At 47.1% G+C, this 20,000-nt stretch overlaps 1 protein-coding gene across 1 annotated transcript in view; it reads left to right on the forward strand.

Moving 5' to 3' along the window:
* znf507 (zinc finger protein 507) overlaps positions 1 to 12,093 on the forward strand; it is a 13,376-nt gene extending 1,283 nt beyond the window's left edge. Inside the window, exons 2-7 of the mRNA XM_061963570.2 lie at positions 1,473 to 3,227; positions 4,562 to 4,721; positions 8,362 to 8,467; positions 11,136 to 11,228; positions 11,290 to 11,424; positions 11,490 to 12,093. Of these exons, the coding sequence (XP_061819554.1) occupies positions 1,476 to 3,227; positions 4,562 to 4,721; positions 8,362 to 8,467; positions 11,136 to 11,228; positions 11,290 to 11,424; positions 11,490 to 11,808 (2,565 nt within the window). The 5' untranslated portion in view covers positions 1,473 to 1,475 and the 3' untranslated portion in view covers positions 11,809 to 12,093. The remainder of the gene's footprint in view (positions 1 to 1,472; positions 3,228 to 4,561; positions 4,722 to 8,361; positions 8,468 to 11,135; positions 11,229 to 11,289; positions 11,425 to 11,489) is intronic.
* Positions 12,094 to 20,000: the final 7,907 nt, after the last annotated feature.

Raw genomic sequence — 20,000 nt, forward strand, 5'->3', positions numbered from 1 at the left:
ATCACTATCACTGCTGTATCACTATCACTGCTTTATCACTATCATTGCTTCATTACTATCACTGCTATATCACTATCACTGCTGCATTACTATCACTGCTTCATTACTATCACTACTGTATCACTATCACTGCTTTATCACTATCACTGCTTTATCACCATCACTGCTGTATCACCATCACTGCTGCATTACTATCACTGCTTCATTACTATCACTACTGTATCACTATCACTGCTTTATCACTATCACTGCTGTATCACTTTTACTGTTTTATCACTATCACTGCTTCATCATTATCACTGCTGTATCAGTATTGCTGCTTTATCACTATCACTGCTGTATCACTTTTACTGCTTTATCACTATCACTGCTTCATCATTATCACTGCTGTATCACTATCACTGCTTCATCACCATCACTGCTTCATCACTATCACTGCTGTATCACTATCACTGCTAAATCACTATCACTGCTTTATCACTATCACTGCTGTATCACTATCACTGCTGTATCACTATCACTGCTTTATCACTATCACTGCTTCATCACCATCGCTGCTGTATCACCATCGCTGCTGTATCACCATCGCTGCTGTATCACCATCGCTGCTGTATCACTACCGCTGCTGTATCACTACCACTGCTATATCACCATCACTGCTTCATCACTATCACTGCTGTATCACTATCACTGCTATATCGCTATCACTGCTGTATCACTCTCACCACTGATCCTAATAGTCTGTGCCAGGGTCAAACTGCTGCATAAAGATCATGTTTGAAGTTCATTCTTAGTGTAAAAAGAAGTGAAGCGCTGTTAAAAATGCTACAACTTCAAAACAAAACACTTTTTAAGTGACAAAATATGATAAGTGTGGTTTATTAAAATGTATTCTTGAAACTATTATATTTAATATATATTGTAATAAATGTTCACTTCGTGTTTTATAGTGTAATAAAACATGTTATATTTGATAAACAATGTCATATTTAATGTAGAGTTGATAAAAAAAAACTATTTTATAAAAGGTTGAGTGTAAAAGATGTTATAGTTAGAAACATGAACATGTACAGGAAGTGACATGAACATGCACAGGAAGTGACATGAACATGCACAGGAAGTGACATGAACATGTGCAGGAAGTGACATGAACATGTACAGGAAGTGACATGAACATGCACAGGAAGTGACATGAACATGTACAGGAAGTGACATGAACATGTGCAGGAAGTGACATGAACATGTACAGGAAGTGACATGAACATGTACAGGAAGTGACATGAACATGTACAGGAAGTGACATGAACATGTACAGGAAGTGACATGAACATGTACAGGAAGTGACATGAACATGTACAGGAAGTGACATGAACAGGAAGTGTCACAGTCAAGAGTTGACCTGTATGAGAGGATGTGGTCAAGGTGAAATGTCTGCATGTGGTCAAGGTCATATGTCTGTGTCTTCCTGCCAGGTCATGGAGGACATCAACAAGGTCGCCGCCACCTCCACGCCGGCCGCGGGCCAGCAGGACGCCGGCCCTCCTCCGAGGTCGCAGCACAAACCGGCCACCAACTCTCTCATCCAAGTCATCGAGAAGCTGAGTAGGATTGTGGAGGAGCGACCTCACAAGATGAGCGTTGGAGGAGGAGGAGGAGGAGGAGGAGGAGGAGGAGCGTCACCGTGCAAGAAGGCGAAGGTGGACTTTGCGTGCTACCAGTGCAGCCTGTGTCCTTACATGTCCACCACGCTGGCGCTCCTCAAGCAGCACCTGAAGCAGCACGACAAGCAGCACCAGGACCTCATCCTCATGTGCTCCGAGTGCTGCTTCAGCTCCCCGGACCAGGCGCAGCTGGAGGAGCACATCAGGATGCACCTGGACCCCGCGCACGCCAAGAACTCGCCGGCGTGGGACCCTCTGGGCCCCGGCGGCGAGGAGAAGAAGTGGTACAGCTACGAGGACTACGGCTTGTACCGCTGCCTGATCTGCAGCTACGTGTGCAGCCAGCAGCGCATGCTGAAGACGCACGCCTGGAAGCACGCCGGCCTCCTCCACTGCTCCTACCCCGTCTTCGAGGAGGAGGCGGAGCCTCCCGCCAAGCGCGACACCGCCGCGCAGAAGCAAGTGGTCCTCCTCCCGCCACCGGTCCAGGAAAGCATCCTGCACCAGCTCCCGCCGGCCTCCAGGCTGCAGACAAGCGCTCCTCTTCCAGTCGCCGGCCAGCAGGAGCTTCTGAGTCCGCCAGACCAGCACGGCGTGAAAGTCCTGACCCCCGGCGAGCCCGTCACGGAGGTGCACCTGACCACTGAGGCGGAGGCCGACACGTCTTCGGTGACGGACAGCCTGCTGTCGTCGGCGCAGAAGATCATCAACAACGACCCCAACAGCGCCGGACACATGAACGTCATCGTGGAGCGCCTGCCCTCGGCCGAGGACGCCATCATGGCTGCCAGTCCGCTGCTGCTCGCCCCCCATGTGGAAGCTCCCAGCCTGGGGGAGGAGGAGCAACATCCTGGCGAAGAAGACAACAGACCCTCCTTAGTTCCAAGTAGTGACCCTCCCAGGGATGAGAACGTGCCCCCGGCCGCCCGCAAGAGGACGCACTCGGAGTCGCTGCGTCTCCACTCGTTGGCGGCCGAGGTCCTGATCGCCATGCCCATGAGGACCGCCGCCTCCACTACAGCCGGCGCCGGCCAAAAAGTGGCAGAGATGTCCGCAGGTGGACTCGAGCCCTCAGAGGAAACGGAAACCCTGCAGGACACAGACCTCACCCGCAACGTTAAGGAGGCGGGACTGGCGGAGGGCGACGACGAAAGTCCCGCCTCCAAAGCCGGCATCAGCTTGTCTCTGCTTACCGTCATCGAAAGACTGCGAGAGCGCCCGGACCAGGACGCCACCGACGAGGACATCTTGAAGGAGCTTCAGGACAACGCCCAAATCCACGGCGGCAGCGTGCCGGATCAACTGGCGGCGCCGGCCGACGGAGGCTTGGTGGACTACATCCCGGGTAGCGAGAGGCCGTACCGCTGCCGCCTGTGCCGCTACAGCAGCAACAACAAAGGGTACATCAAGCAGCACCTGCGGGTGCACCGCCAACGCCGACCTTATCAGTGTCCCATCTGTGAGCACGTGTCCTCGGACAGCCAGGACCTGCAGAGTCACATGATGCACCACTGCAAGACCAGGATGTACCAGTGCCCGCAATGCCCTCAAGCCTTCCACTACAAGGTGCCCCTTGGTTACTGTTGCTATGCCCTTGGTCACTGTTGCTATGACCTTTGGTTACTATTCCTATGCTCCTTATTTACTGTTGCTATGTCCTTGGTCACTGTTGCTATGACCTTTGGTTACTATTCCTATGCTCCTTATTTACTGTTGCTATGTCCTTGGTTACAGTTGCTATGCCCTTTGGTTGCTGTTGCTATGCCCCTTGATTATTGTTGCTATGTCCTTGGTTACTGTTGCTATGTCCTTGGTTACTGTTGCTATGCCCCTTGGTTATTGTTGCTATGTCCTTGGTTACTGTTGCTATGTCCCTTGGTTATTGTTGCTATGTCCTTGGTTACTGTTGCTGTGCCCCTTGGTTACTGTTGCTATGTCCTTGGTTACAGTTGCTATGCCCTTTGGTTGCTGTTGCTATGCCCCTTTGTTATTGTTGCTATGTCCTTGGTTACTGTTGCTATGTCCTTGGTTACTGTTGCTATGCCCCTTGGTTATTGTTGCTATGCCCCTTGGTTACTGTTGCTATGCCCCTTGGTTGTTGTTGCTATGTCCTTGGTTACTGTTGCTATGCCCCTTGGTTATTGTTGCTATGTCCTTGGTTACTGTTGCTATGCCCCTTGGTTATTGTTGCTATGTCCTTGGTTACTGTTGCTATGCCCCTTGGTTATTGTTGCTATGTCCTTGGTTACTGTTGCTATGCCCCTTGGTTACTGTTGCTATTTCCTTGGTTACTTTTGCTATGCCCCTTGGTTACTGTTGCTATGACCTTTGGTTACTGTTGCTATGCTCCTTGGTTACTGTTGCTATGACCTTTGGTTACTGTTGCTATGCTCCTCGGTTACTGTTGCTATGCTCCTTGGTGGTTAATATTGCTTTGTTCCTAGGTTACGGTTTCTTCACTCCTCTGGGTTACTGTTGCTATTTTCCTCGGTTACTGTTTCTACTTTCCTTAGTTACTGTTGCTACTTTCCTCAGTTACTGTTGCTACTTTCCTCGGTTACGGTTTCTTCACTCCGTGGTTACTGTTGCTACTTTCCTCGGTTACTGTTGTTACTTGTCCTAGGTTACTGTTGCTACGCTCCTCAGTCACAGTTGTTACTTGTCCTAGGTTACTGTTGCCACGCTCCTCAGTCACAGTTGTTACATGTCCTAGGTTACTGTTGCTACGCTCCTCAGTTACAGTTGTTACTTGTCCTAGGTTACTGTTGCCACGCTCCTCAGTTACAGTTGTTACATGTCCTAGGTTACTGTTGCTACGCTCCTCAGTTACAGTTGTTACTTGTCCTAGGTTACAGTTGCTACGCTCCCTGTAACAACAAGCAAGGTGTCTTGTGTTGCAGAGCCAGCTGAGAAGCCACGAGCGAGAGCATCACAGCGAGTGTGACACGCCCACACTGACCACGCCCACATCGACCACGCCCACACTGACCACGCCCACACTGAGGGTGGTGTCAGAAAGGTCGAGTGTGGTGGAAGAATGTGAAGGTGAAGCAGACCAAGGTGAGAACATCTTCCTTCTAAGCAGGTCTGATCACCACACATGTTCACATTCACTCATTCATGTATTCATTTATTTACATTCATTAATTTTTATTCATCAACTCATTTCATAATGTCATTCATTCACTCATTTATTTGTATTCATTCACTCATGTCATTCATTCACTCATTTATTCTAATTCACGCATGTCATTCATTCACTCATTTATTATTTTCATTCATTCAATTTTTTTCATTAATTTATTTTGTAACCATTCACTAATTCATTCACATCAACTCTTTTTTTTTTTTTTTTTGTATGCATTCACTCATTTATTTTTTTATCTTTTATTTTATTCATTCATTTTTACTCATCACTCATTATTTTGGCATTCATTCACTCATATGTTGTATTCATTCATTCATTATTTTATTCAGCAGATGACAGTGTTATAGTTCCACATGTGGCCAGCAGGTGGCAGTGTTGTAGTTCCACATGTGGCCAGCAGATGGCAGTGTTGTAGTTCCACATGTGGCCAGCAGATGGCAGTGTTATAGTTCCACATGTGGCCAGCAGATGGCAGTGTTGTAGTTCCACATGTGGCCAGCAGATGGTAGTGTTATAGTTCCACATGTGGCCAGCAGATGGCAGTGTTATAGTTCCACATGTGGCCAGCAGATGGCAGTGTTACATATGAAATGGTGTGCCACCTTTCTCCTGAGGTGTTTGATGCAAGTCAACACTGATAACACTATATCAATAATACACACCTAATCCATATCAATCATCTTGGTGGGAAGTATGGAAGCACAAACTCTGGTCACTGAGCAAGGCAGGAAGTGATCACGCTAACAGCCAATCAGTGTCAAGTGTGGTTGATTCTCTGTATGGATGAGAAGAGAAAGTCCACATGAAGACATTTTGTTTAAAAGAGGAACAGTTTTTGGATGATTCCAAAGGGAGTGTAGTCAGACCAATGGTCTGTACATGATGCAAGGCAAGATGCTAACACCACACCACCTTAGCTCACCCTTTAGAGGACAGCTGTAACTGTAAAATAGTTCTTCTCGTCTTCCTCTGTTGACATTTTCACACTATTTTCTTACACTTTATTCATTATTTCTGACACATGAAGTGTTGAATGTGATAAGACTATTTTGTCTTGTGTTGTCTTATATTCCTTATTGTTAAGTGTTGTATGATCATGACATATTTAATTTATGACTTATTTAATATGAATTATTAAATGTATGACTTATTAAAATATCCATCCATCCATCCATCTTCTTCTGCTTATCCGAGGTGGTGTCGCGGGGGCAGCAGCCTAAGCAGAGAAGCCCAGACTTCCCTCTCCCCAGCCACTTTGTCCAGCTTGTCCCGGGGGATCCAGAGGCGTTCCCAGGCCAGACGGTAGACATAGTCTTCCCAACGTGTCCTGGGTCTTCCCCGCGGCCTCCTACCGGTCAATCGTGCCCTACTCAGTGGCCTAGTGGTTAGAGTGTCCGCTCTGAGATCGGTAGGTTGTGAGTTCAAACTCCGGCCGAGTCATACCAAAGACTATAAAAATGGGAGCCATTACCTTCCTGCTTGGCACTCAGCATCAAGGCTTGGAATTGGGGGTTAAATCACCAAAAAGGATTCCCGGCACGGCACCGCTGCTGCTCACTGCTCCCCTCACCTCCCAGGGGGTGAACAAGGGGATGGGTCAAATGCAGAGGACAAATTTCACCACATTTAGTGTGTGTGACAATCATTTGTACTTTAACTTTAACTAAACACCTCCCTAGGGAGGCGTTCGGGTGGCATCCTGACCAGATGCCCGAACCACCTCATCTAGCTCCTCTCCATGTGGAGGAGCAGCGGCTTTACTTTGAGCTCCTCCCGGATGGCAGAGCTTCTCACCCTATCTCTAAGGGAGAGACCCACCACCCGGCAAAGGAAACTCATTTGGGCCGCTTGTACCCGTGATCTTGTCCTTTTGGTTATAACCCAAAGCTCATGACCATAGGTGAGGATGGGAACGTAGATCAACCGGTAAATTGAGAGCTTTGCCTTCCGGCTCAGCTCCTTCTTCACCACAACAGATCGATACAGCGTCCGCATTACTGAAGACGCCGCACCGATCCGCCTGTCGATTTCATGATCCACTCTTCCCTCGCTCGTGAACAAGACTCCAAGGTACTTGAACTCCTCCACTTGGGCACTCCACCCATTTTCGGGAGAGAACCATGGACTCATCCCAGGTTCTTTTCACACTCGGCTGTGAACCGATCCAGTGAGAGTTGAAGATCCTGGCCAGATGAAGCCATCAGGACCACATCATCTGCAAAAAGCAGAGACCTAATCCTGCAGCCATCAAACCGGATCCCCTCAACGCCTTGACTGTGTCTAGAAATTCTGTCCATAAAAGTTATGAACAGAATTGGTGACAAAGGGCAGCCTTGGCGGAGTCCACCCTCACTGGAAATGGGTCCGACTTACCGCCGGCAATGCGGACCAAGCTCTGACACTGATCATACAGGGAGCGGACCGCCACAATAAGACAGTCCGTTACCCCATACTCTCTGAGCACTCCCCACAGGACTTCTCGGGTACACGGTCGAATGCCTTCTCCAAGTCCACAAAGCACATGTAGACTGGTTGGGCAAACTCCCATGCACCCTCAATGACACTGCCAAGAGTATAGAGCTGGTCCACAGATCCACGACCAGGACGAAAACCACACTGTTCCTCCTGAATCCAAGGTTGTACTATCCGGTGTAGCCTTCTCTTCAGTACGCCTGAATAGACCTGAGAAGTGTGATCTCGCGATAGTTGAAAAACACCCTCCAGTTCCCCTTTAAGAAGGGGAACTGGAGGGTGCATGGGAACTCCCATGCACCCTCAATGACACTGCCAAGAGTATAGAGCTGGTCCACAGTTCCACGACCAGGATGAAAACCACACTGTTCCTCCTGAATCCGAGGTTGTACTATCCGGTGTAGCCTTCTCTTCAGTACGCCTGAATAGACCTGAGAAGTGTGATCTCGCGATAGTTGAAAAACACCCTCCAGTTCCCCTTCTTAAATGGAGGAACCACCACCCCGGTCTGCCAATCCAGAGGTACCGCCCCCGATGTCCATGTGATGTTGCAGAGTCTTGTCAACCAAGACAGTCCCACAGCGTCCAGAGCCTTAAGGAATTCCGGGCGGATCTCATCCACCCCCGGGGCCTTGCCACTGAGGAGCTTTTTAACTACCTCAGCAACCTTAGCCCCAGAAATAGGAGAGCCCACCACAGAGTCCCCAGGCACTGCTTCCTCATAGGAAGATGTGTTGGTGGGATTGAGGAGGTCTTCCAAGTATTCCCTCCACTGATCCACAACATCCGCAGTAGAGGTCAGCAGAACACCATCCTCACCATACACGGTGTTGACAGTGCACTGCTTCACCTTCCTGAGGCGGTGGATGCTGGTCCAGAATCATTTCAAAGCCTTCCGGAAGTGGTTTTCCATGGCTTCCCCGAACTCCTCCCATGTCCCAGTTTTTGCCTCCGCGACCGCTGAAGCCACACATCGATCGGCCTGTCGGTATCATATTAAATATGACTTATTAATAAATGCATGACTTATTAAATGTAAGACATTAAATGTTGGCATAATATTAATTTCCTGTCCTGCAGATGCTTCCCAGAAGATGTACAAGTGTGACAAGTGTGACTACACCAGTGCCACCTATCTGGGTGTGAGGAACCATCGCCGCATACACAACACCGACAAACCTTATAGGTGAGTCCACAAACATGTTAAATAATACAATCTTAATCATCATACACAACACTGACACACCTTATACAGTGGTGGTCATAAGTGTACATCCACTTGTAAAGAACATCATGTCATGGCTGTTTTGACTTTACAATCATTTCTTATTTGTTGTGATGTAGTGATTGGAGCACATACTTGTTGCTCACAAAAAACATTCATGAAGTTTGCTTCTTTTCTGAATTTATTATGGCTCTACTGAAAATGTGAGGGTGAAAAGTATACATACAGCAATGTTAATATTTGCTTACATGTCCCTTGGCAAGTTGACCTGCAATAAGGCGCTTTTGGTAGCCATCCACAAGCTTCTGCTTGACCACTTGACCACTAAATTGCTGCAGTTCAGCTAAATGTGTTGACATGGACTTGTTTCTTCAGCATTGTCCACACCTTTAAGTCAGGACTTTGGGAAGGCCATTCTAAAACCTTAATTCTAGCCTGATTTAGCCATTCCTTGACCACTTTTGAGGTCATTGTCCTGTTGGAACACCCAACTGCGCCCAAGACCCAACCTCCGGGCTGATGATTTGAGCTTGTCCTGAACAATTTGGAGCTAATCCTCCTTTTTCATTGTCCCGTTTAAAGCAGCAGTTCCATTGGCAGCAAAACAGGCCCAGAGCATAATACTACCACCACCATGCTTGGCGGTAGGCATGGTGTTCCTGGGATTAAAGGCCTCACCTTTTCTCCTCCAAACATATTGCTGGGTATTGTGGCCAAACACCTCCATTTTTGAATGTTAAAGGAATATATACATGATCTATATGTGTGTAGAATATATATTAGAGATGCGCGGATAGGCAATTATTTCATCCGCAACCGCATCAGAAAGTCGTCAACCATCCGCCATCCACCCGATCTAACATTTGATCAGAACCGCACCCGCCCGCACCCGCCCGTTGTTATATATCTAATATAGACGATGCAAGGCATTAGTGAGGTTATAAAGCTTTTGCCTGTTAAAGAAAGGAGACTGATCCAATGCAGCACAGACATTCGCGTGCCACGCTGTCACGACCCAGACGCACACCAGTGCGCAATCATATGGGAGCCGCGCTGAGCGCACCTCCAAGCGCGTCTCGCTGCCGGCGACGGCCGGGTATGGGCCCGACGCTCCAGCGCCATCCATTTTCAGGGCTAGTTGATTCGGCAGGTGGGTTGTTACACACTCCTTAGCGGGTTCCGACTTCCATGGCCACCGTCCTAGCTGCTGTCTATATCAACCAGGGTGAGCCCCACCCCTTTCGTGAGCGCACTGCGCGCGGAGTGACCCCTGTTATGCGCCCCCGGCAACAGGGGTGGCGGGCAGGTAAGCTGCGCGGGCGGAGCGCGCGGAGTGACCCCTGTTACAAGCCACGGGGGTGGCGGGCAGGTAAGCTGCTTACCTGCTGCGCGTGACGCCGGCCGCGGCGAAGGCGGACGAGGCGGGGTGTTGGTGCGGTGGGCGCGGTGGTGACCCTGGACGTGCGTCGGGCCCTTCTCGCGGATCGCCTCAGCTACGGCTCCCGGTGGGGCCCTCTCGGGGGAAGGGGCCTCGGTCCCGGACCCCGGCGAGGCGTCCCTTCTCCGCTCCGTAAAAGTGTCCATCTCTTTTTTTTTTCTTCTTCTGTTGTGGCATATGCTGCAGGTGCCTGCTCGTTTTTCGTATGTGGGTAACAACATTTAACTATGTATATATATTTACCAATTGGTTTAACTGCCACCCGCCTGAATCTATTTAAAATCTAATTTTTTTTTTATTTCAACCGCCCGACCCGACCCGCGGATAAAATCTAATTTTTTTAAATTTCATCCGCCCGATCCGCGGATAATCCGCGGATAATCCGCGGATAATCCGCGGACTCCGCGGTTGTGCCCGCAAACCGCGCATCTCTAATATATATATATATTCTATATTCACGTTGGGAAGACTATGTCTCCCGGCTGGCCTGGGAACGCCTCGGGATCCCCCGGGAGGAGCTGGACCAAGTGGCTGGGGAGAGGAAAGTCTGGGCTTCCCTGCTTAGGCTGCTGCCCCCGCTACCCGACCTTGGATAAGCGGAAGAAGATGGATGGATATATATATATATACCCGGTTAAATGCCAACGTGCAGGCTCTGAGCCGGGGAGCAACAATTGCCTCCCCAGCCCAGCCCCTCTCACTGCTGGCATCGCCGGAGTGAAAGAGAGTCCAGCCCGTCTCAAGAAGACTGGTTCCAGAGCCTTTGCTGTGTGTCGAAGTGAGTCCGACTATATCCAGCCAGAACTTCTCCACCTCCTCCCCAGCAAGGTGACGTTCCTCGTCCCAGGAGCTAGCTTCTGTAACCGAGGATCGGACCGCCAAGGGCCCTGCTTTCAGCTGCACCCGACCTCTAAGCCCCTCTGATGAGTGGTGAGCCCATTGGAGGGTAGACCCATGTTGCCTCTTCGGGCCTTGCCCCACGGGGGACAGGTTCGGCCAACAAGGCCCCACCTCCAGGCCTGCCTCCAAAAGGGGGCCCACGTGACCCGCGTCCGGGCGAGGAAAATCTGAGTCCTTGTTTTTGTCTTTTTCATGAAGGTCTTGGAGCTGCTCTTTGTCATATTGTTACACAACATAAAGGTTGTTAGGTAACATGCGTAATGAATCCAAGTGGGTGTGGTGTCTCTGCAGGTGCTGCAGCTGCGACTTCGCCACCAGCAACATGAGCCACCTGAAGAGTCACATGAAGACACACCCTGAGGAGCAGACGCTGGATCAGTACAGGTGAGAAGAGTGGTAAGATCTTGTCCAACATGTCATCCAACATGTCCTCCACCCGCTGCAGGTGCTCGCTGTGCGGCTACATGTGCAGCCACCCTCCCTCCCTCAAGTCGCACATGTGGAAGCACGCGGGAGACAAGAACTACAACTACGAGCAGGTCAACAAGGCCATCAACGAGGCCATCTCTCAGAGCAGCAGGTAGCTGGACGCTCTGTTGCTCCTCTCGGAGAACATCAATAACATCTCCATGTTCATACTTGCAGAGCTCCTGTGCGGGTGTGCACGCTGCAGGCTCCTTTCAAGGTGTGCACGCTGCCGGCTCCTGTCAATGTGTGCACTCTGCAGGCTCCCGTCAAGGTGTGCACGCTGCAGGAGTCCACCACCAAGGAGCTGGACCACTTGAGCAGCGACCAAGGACAGGTCCAGCTGCAGCCCCGCCCCAACATGGAGTACTGCGTCCTGCTCTTCTGCTGCTGCATCTGCGGCTTGGAGTCTCCCAGCAAGGAGAGTCTGCTGGCACACATGAAGGAGCACGAGGGCGACCTGGTCAACATCATCTTGAACAAGCAGCAGGAAGCATGAACCTGCTCTCACCTCAGACCTCACCTTTCCTGCTCTTCTCCCTCAAACACCTGCTGCTCCTCAAACCTCCGCCAAGCAAACACAAACCTCTTACTTGTTCACACGCTTTGGACCGCCTTCAGTAAATATCCACAAGTACCTCACTTTTCTTCAGAAAATATTCACAAGTACCTCGCGTTTCTTTAGAAAATATTCCTATAGTACTCACAAGACCGTACACAATGACCAAGACTGTCTACGACAACCAAGACTGTGTACGTACGACAACCAAGACTGTGTACGACAACCAAGACTGTGTACGTACGACAACCAAGACTGTGTACGACAACCAAGACTGTGTACGGCAACCAAGACTGTGTACGACAACCAAGACTGTGTACGACAACCAAGACTGTGTACGACAACCAAGACTGTGTACGGCAACCAAGACTGTGTACGACAACCAAGACTGTGTACGACAACCAAGACTGTGTACGACAACCAAGACTGTGTACGACAACCAAGACTGTGTACGTACGACAACCAAGACTGTGTACGTACGACAACCAAGACTGTGTACGTACGACAACCAAGACTGTGTACGTACGACAACCAAGACTGTGTACGTACGACAACTAAGACTGTCTACGACAACCAAGACTGTGTACGACAACCAAGACTGTGTACGACAACCAAGACTGTGTGCGTACGACAACCAAGACTGTGTACGACAACCAAGACTGTGTACAACAACCAAGACTGTACGACAACCAAGACTTTGTACGACAACCAAGACTGTGTACGACAACCAAGACTGTGTACCTACAACAACCAAGACTGTGTACGTACAACAACCAAGACTGTGTACGTACGACAACCAAGACTGTGTACGTACAACAACCAAGACTGTGTACGTACGACAACTAAGACTGTCTACGACAACCAAGACTGTGTACGTACTACAACCAAGACTGTGTACGACAACCAAGACTGTGTACGTACGACAACCAAGACTGTGTACGACAACCAAGACTGTGTACGTACGACAACCAAGACTGTGTACGACAACCAAGACTGTGTACGTACGACAACCAAGACTGTGTACAACAACCAAGACTGTGTACGACAACCAAGACTGTGTACGTACGACAACCAAGACTGTTTACGACAACCAAGACTGTGTACGACAACCAAGACTGTGTACGTACGACAACCAAGACTGTGTACGTACGACAACCAAGACTGTGTACGTACGACAACCAAGACTGTGTACGTACGACAACCAAGACTGTGTACGTACGACAACCAAGACTGTGTACGTACGACAACCAAGACTGTCTACGACAACCAAGACTGTGTACGTACGACAACCAAGACTGTGTACGTACGACAACCAAGACTGTGTACGACAACCAAGACTGTGTACGACAACCAAGACTGTGTACGTACGACAACCAAGACTGTGTACGTACGACAACCAAGACTGTGTACGACAACCAAGACTGTGTACGTACGACAACCAAGACTGTGTACGACAACCAAGACTGTGTACGTACGACAACCAAGACTGTGTACGTACGACAACCAAGACTGTGTACGTACGACAACCAAGACTGTCTACGACAACCAAGACTGTGTACGTACGACAACCAAGACTGTGTACGTACGACAACCAAGACTGTGTACGACAACCAAGACTGTGTACGACAACCAAGACTGTGTACGTACGACAACCAAGACTGTGTACGTACGACAACCAAGACTGTGTACGACAACCAAGACTGTGTACGTACGACAACCAAGATTGTGTACGTACGACAACCAAGACTGTGTACGTACGACAACCAAGACTGTGCACGACAACCAAGACTCTGTACGTACGACAACCAAGACTGTGTACGTACGACAACTAAGACTGTCTACGACAACTAAGACTGTCTACGACAACCAAGACTGTCTACGACAACCAAGACTGTGTATGACAACCAAGACTGTGTACGACAACCAAGACTGTGTACGTACGACAACCAAGACTGTGTACGTACGACAACCAAGACTGTGTACGACAACCAAGACTGTATGACAACCAAGACTGTGTACGACAACCAAGACTGTGTACGTACGACAACCAAAACTGTGTACGACAACCAAGACTGTGTACGACAACCAAAACTGTGTACGACAACCAAGTATGTGTACGTACGACAACCAAGACTGTGTACGTACGACAACCAAGACTGTGTACGACAACCAAGACTGTATGACAACCAAGACTGTGTACAACAACCAAGACTGTGTACGTACGACAACCAAGACTGTGTACGACAACCAAGACTGTGTACGTACGACAACCAAGACTGTGTACGTACGACAACCAAGACTGTGTACGTACGACAACCAAGACTGTCTACGACAACCAAGACCGTGTACGTACGACAACCAAGACTGTGTACGTACGACAACCAAGACTGTGTACGACAACCAAGACTGTGTACGACAACCAAGACTGTGTACGTACGACAACCAAGACTGTGTACGTACGACAACCAAGACTGTGTACGACAACCAAGACTGTGTACGACAACCAAGACTGTGTACGTACGACAACCAAGACTGTGTACGTACGACAACCAAGACTGTGTACGTACGACAACCAAGACTGTCTACGACAACCAAGACTGTGTACGTACGACAACCAAGACTGTGTACGACAACCAAGACTGTGTACGACAACCAAGACTGTGTACGTACGACAACCAAGACTGTGTACGTACGACAACCAAGACTGTGTACGACAACCAAGACTGTGTACGTACGACAACCAAGATTGTGTACGTACGACAACCAAGACTGTGTACGTACGACAACCAAGACTGTGCACGACAACCAAGACTCTGTACGTACGACAACCAAGACTGTGTACGTACGACAACTAAGACTGTCTACGACAACTAAGACTGTCTACGACAACCAAGACTGTCTACGACAACCAAGACTGTGTATGACAACCAAGACTGTGTACGACAACCAAGACTGTGTACGACAACCAAGATTGTGTACGTACGACAACCAAGACTGTGTACGTACGACAACCAAGACTGTGTACGACAACCAAGACTGTATGACAACCAAGACTGTGTACGACAACCAAGACTGTGTACGTACGACAACCAAAACTGTGTACGACAACCAAGACTGTGTACGACAACCAAAACTGTGTACGACAACCAAGTATGTGTACGTACGACAACCAAGACTGTGTACGTACGACAACCAAGACTGTGTACGACAACCAAGACTGTATGACAACCAAGACTGTGTACAACAACCAAGACTGTGTACGTACGACAACCAAAACTGTGTACGACAACCAAGACTGTGTACGACAACCAAGACTGTGTACGACAACCAAGACTGTGTACCACAAACCAAGACTGTGTACGTACGACAACCAAGACTGTGTACGTACGACAACCAAGACTGTGTACGTACGGCAACCAAGACTGTGTACGTACGGCAACCAAGACCGTGTACGGCAACCAAGACCGTGTACGACAACCAAGACTGTGTACGTACGACAACCAAGACTGTGTACGACAACCAAGACTGTATGACAACCAAGACTGTGTACGACAACCAAGACTGTGTACGTACGACAACCAAAACTGTGTACGACAACCAAGACTGTGTACGTACGACAACCAAGACTGTGTACGACAACCAAGACTGTGTACGTACGACAACCAAGACTGTGTACGTACGGCAACCAAGACTGTGTACGTACGGCAACCAAGACCGTGTACGACAACCAAGACTGTGTACGTACGACAACCAAGACTGTGTACAACAACCAAGACCGTATACGACAACCAAGACCGTATACGACAACCATGACCGTATACAATAATCAAGACCGGATAATATATATCGGGCCGGATAATAACCAAGACCGAATACGATAACCAAGACCGTATACGATAACCAAGACAGTATATGACCCAAACTGTATACGAAAACCAAGATCGTGTACGAAAACCGAGACCGTGTATGACAACCAAGACCGTATACAATAACCAAGACTGTATACAATAACCAAGACGGGATACGATAACCAAGACTTGATAATAACCAAGACGGGATACGACAACCAAGACAGCATACGATAACCAAGACTGTATACGATAACCAAGACTGTATACGACAACCAAGACTGTATACGACAACCAAGACCGTATACGATAACCAAGACTGTGTACAACAACCAAGATCGTATACGATCATCAAGACCGTGTAAGATAACCAAGACTGTATACGATAATCAAGACTGTGTAAGATAACCAAGACTGTATACAATAACTATGACCGTGTACGACAACCAATCCCAGGGGACTCCGGAGGCAGTCGCAAGGTAACGACAGGCCCGAAGGGCAGCGGCCGTGGCTGTGGACGAGGCTAAGCAGAGGGTGTGGACGAGGCTAAGCAGAGGGTGTGGGAGCAGTTCGGGGAATCCATGGAGAAGGACTATCGGGGGGCACCAAAGCTGTTCTGGAAGACCATACGGAACCTCAGGAGGGGGAAGCAGCGAACCATCCAAGCTGTGTACAGCAAGGATGGGACTCTGCTGTCTTCAAGTGAGGAAGTTGTAGGGGGTTGGAAAGAGCACTTTGAGGAACTCCTGAACACAATTACATCAAACACACCCTCCCTGACAGGAGCGCAGCCTGAGGATGATGGGGGGATTGACGTCGATCTCTCGGAGTGAAGTCACTATCTACATTCTTACTCTCATCTATGGTCTTGAAGTGTGGGTCATGACCCAAAGAATAAGATCACGGGTACAAGCGGCCGAAATGAGTTTCCTCTGAAGGGTGGCTGGCATCTCCCTTAGAGATAGGGTGAGAAGTTCAGTGAGAGAGACTCTGAGTAGAGCCGCTGCTCCTTCGCTTGGAAAGGAGCCAGCTTAGGTGGTTCGGGCATCTCGTGCGGATGCCTCACCAGCGTCTCCCTAGGGAGGTCCTCGTTGCACGTCCCACTGGGAGGAGACCCCGGGGCAGGTCAAGGACCAGATGGGGGAATTACATCTCCTCTCTGGCCTGGGAACGCTTCGGGATCCCCCAGGAGGAAGTCGCTAATGTTGCTCTGGAGAGGGAAGTCTGGGGGTCTCTGCTGGAGCTGTTGTCCCTGCGACCCCATTCCGGTTAAGCAGTTGAAGATGGATGGATGGATGGACGACAACCAAGACTATGTACGACAACCAAGACCATGTACGACAACCAAGACCATGTACGACAACCAAGACCGTATACGATAACCAAGACCGCATACGATAACCAAGACCGTATACAATTACCAAGACCGTACAACGATTTCCAAGACCGTGTACGATAACCCAGACTGTATACGACAACCAAGACCATGTATGACAACCAAGACCGTATACGATAACCAAGACCGCATACGATAACCAAGACTGTATACGACAACCAAGACCATGTACGACAACCAAGACCGTATACGATAACCAAGACCGCATACGATAACCAAGACCGTATACGATTACCAAGACCGTACAACGATTTCCAAGACCGTGTACGATAACCCAGACCTAATAATAACCCAGATAGTCAACAATCAGCGGGTGAAAAGGTATGTCTGTGGTGATGCCCAGGGAGGTACGTGGTGGACGCCGTTACTTTTACAGTTTTTCTCTCCACAAATGAAGTTAGTCAACAAAGGGGAGTTCCTTGGCGGAGGTCCCAGGATGTTTGCAGCCACGCCATACCTCAAACCACATAACTGTTGGGAGTGCAAGGCAGCTACTGTCATATTTAATGTATTTAATTTTGCCAGAATTCACCTTTTATTTATCATGTTTGTCACCTGAACACAACTGTTGTTGTTTCCTGCGCTTTTAGGAGGACTTCTTGACCAAAGTTGCCCCACAAACGTGCCTGAGCAGGAACATTTCAATGCTTTTATAGTCCAACTTCTATTTTTATATCTCCTCTTTGTAGTCCAACACCACTGATGTGATCCAACAATGACAATAAAACGTTTAAATCCTCTTTGCATTCCAGGAAGTCATGTTGCGCAATCCCAATGTAATATTGACACAAACATAATCATCAATACAATGTAATCCATTACATGACACAAACATAATCAATACAATGTAATCTATTACATGACACAAACATAATCATCAATACAGTGTAATCCATTACATGACACAAACATCAATACAATGTAATCTATTACATGACACAAACATAATCATAAATAAAATGTAATCTATTACATGACACAAACAATCATACATAAAATGTAATCTATTACATGACACAATCATAAATAAAATGTAATCTATTACATGACAAACATAATCATAAATAAAATGTAATCTATTACATGACACAAACAATCATACATAAAATGTAATCTATTACATGACACAATCATAAATAAAATGTAATCTATTACATGACAAACATAATCATAAATACAATGTAATCTATCACATGACAAACATAATCAAGTCCAATTGTAATCTGTCATAAATAAAATGTAATCTATTACATGACACAAACAATCATACATAAAATGTAATCTATTACATGACACAAACATAATCATAAATAAAATGTAATCTATTACATGACACAATCATACATAAAATGTAATCATAAATAAAATGTAATCTATCACATGACAAACATAATCAAGTCCAATTGTAATCTGTCATAAATAAAATGTAATCTATTACATGACACAAACAATCATACATAAAATGTAATCTATTACATGACACAAACATAATCATAAATAAAATGTAATCTATTACATGACACAATCATACATAAAATGTAATCATAAATAAAATGTAATCTATCACATGACAAACATAATCAAGTCCAATTGTAATCTGTCATAAATAAAATGTAATCTATTACATGACACAATCATACATAAAATGTAATCATAAATAAAATGTAATCTATCACATGACAAACATAATCAAGTCCAATTGTAATCTGTCATAAATAAAATGTAATCTATTACATGACACAATCATACATAAAATGTAATCATAAATAAAATGTAATCTATCACATGACAAACATAATCAAGTCCAATTGTAATCTGTCATAAATAAAATGTAATCTATTACATGACACAATCATACATAAAATGTAATCATAAATAAAATGTAATCTATCACATGACAAACATAATCAAGTCCAATTGTAATCTGTCATAAATAAAATGTAATCCGCCCCCTATACGTCACCTATTAGGCCCCACCCTCTGTCACCCTGCACAGGAAAAGGCCCAAAACTGATGGCTAGAAAACAAAACGACTACATGTTCGAAGTGGGTGTTTTAGACGCGGACAGAGCTTGTTTACACACATTCACTCAAGTATTGATGCTTTTAAAGTTTTAATGGTCGAATAAATCGCACACGGCAACAAGTGTGCGGTCAAATGGAATTCTAAAAACACTGAATCTTTTATTCTGAAGGCGTGTTTCGACGAAATCCGGTTCAAAGGTTAACTAGAACCCCGGGCGGCCAATGGCGGAAGAAAAAAAAAGAAAGGTTTGTGTTATTGAAATAAAAAAACATGTTTGTGTGGTTGCTAAAGATGAAGACAAGAAAATATGGAGGAGACAAAGAGCACCATGCGGAGATAAAGTGACGAAAGGCGGCACAGTGACACAACTTCCGGCTGATGTTAGCTTGTTAGCTTATGTTTATTTGACACATTATTTGTTTTCTTACACACAATACGTCATAATATTTGATTTATTGCAGCATATGTTTGACTTTCCTTTTAATGTCAAATGATACACATCACGGTTTTATTGTTTACATTGCATGTATTATCGATGATGACGTCACCGCGGGAAGGAGCCCCCTGCTGGCCGCCCTGCAGAACTTCATCCCCAGCAACACCTGCAATGTCAGTATGTTACCATAGCAACGCCATGATATAATATCCACAATATGAAAGACAAACGTGCGCATAAAAAACAAGCAAACAAAAATACACCTCAACTCAAATACTAATTACTATTGATTAATTGGTACCATTCTGTTGGGGATGATGCAACAACCTAAAGCTGCAGCCACGCTCCAAAAACAGGAAATGGAAATCCCAAAATAAGAGACAGGAAATAGGACACGACTAGTCTGCAGGGATACAGTCCGTAAGC

Source organism: Nerophis lumbriciformis, linkage group LG06 (assembly GCF_033978685.3).
Source record: "Nerophis lumbriciformis linkage group LG06, RoL_Nlum_v2.1, whole genome shotgun sequence".
Classification (NCBI taxonomy): domain Eukaryota; kingdom Metazoa; phylum Chordata; class Actinopteri; order Syngnathiformes; family Syngnathidae; genus Nerophis; species Nerophis lumbriciformis.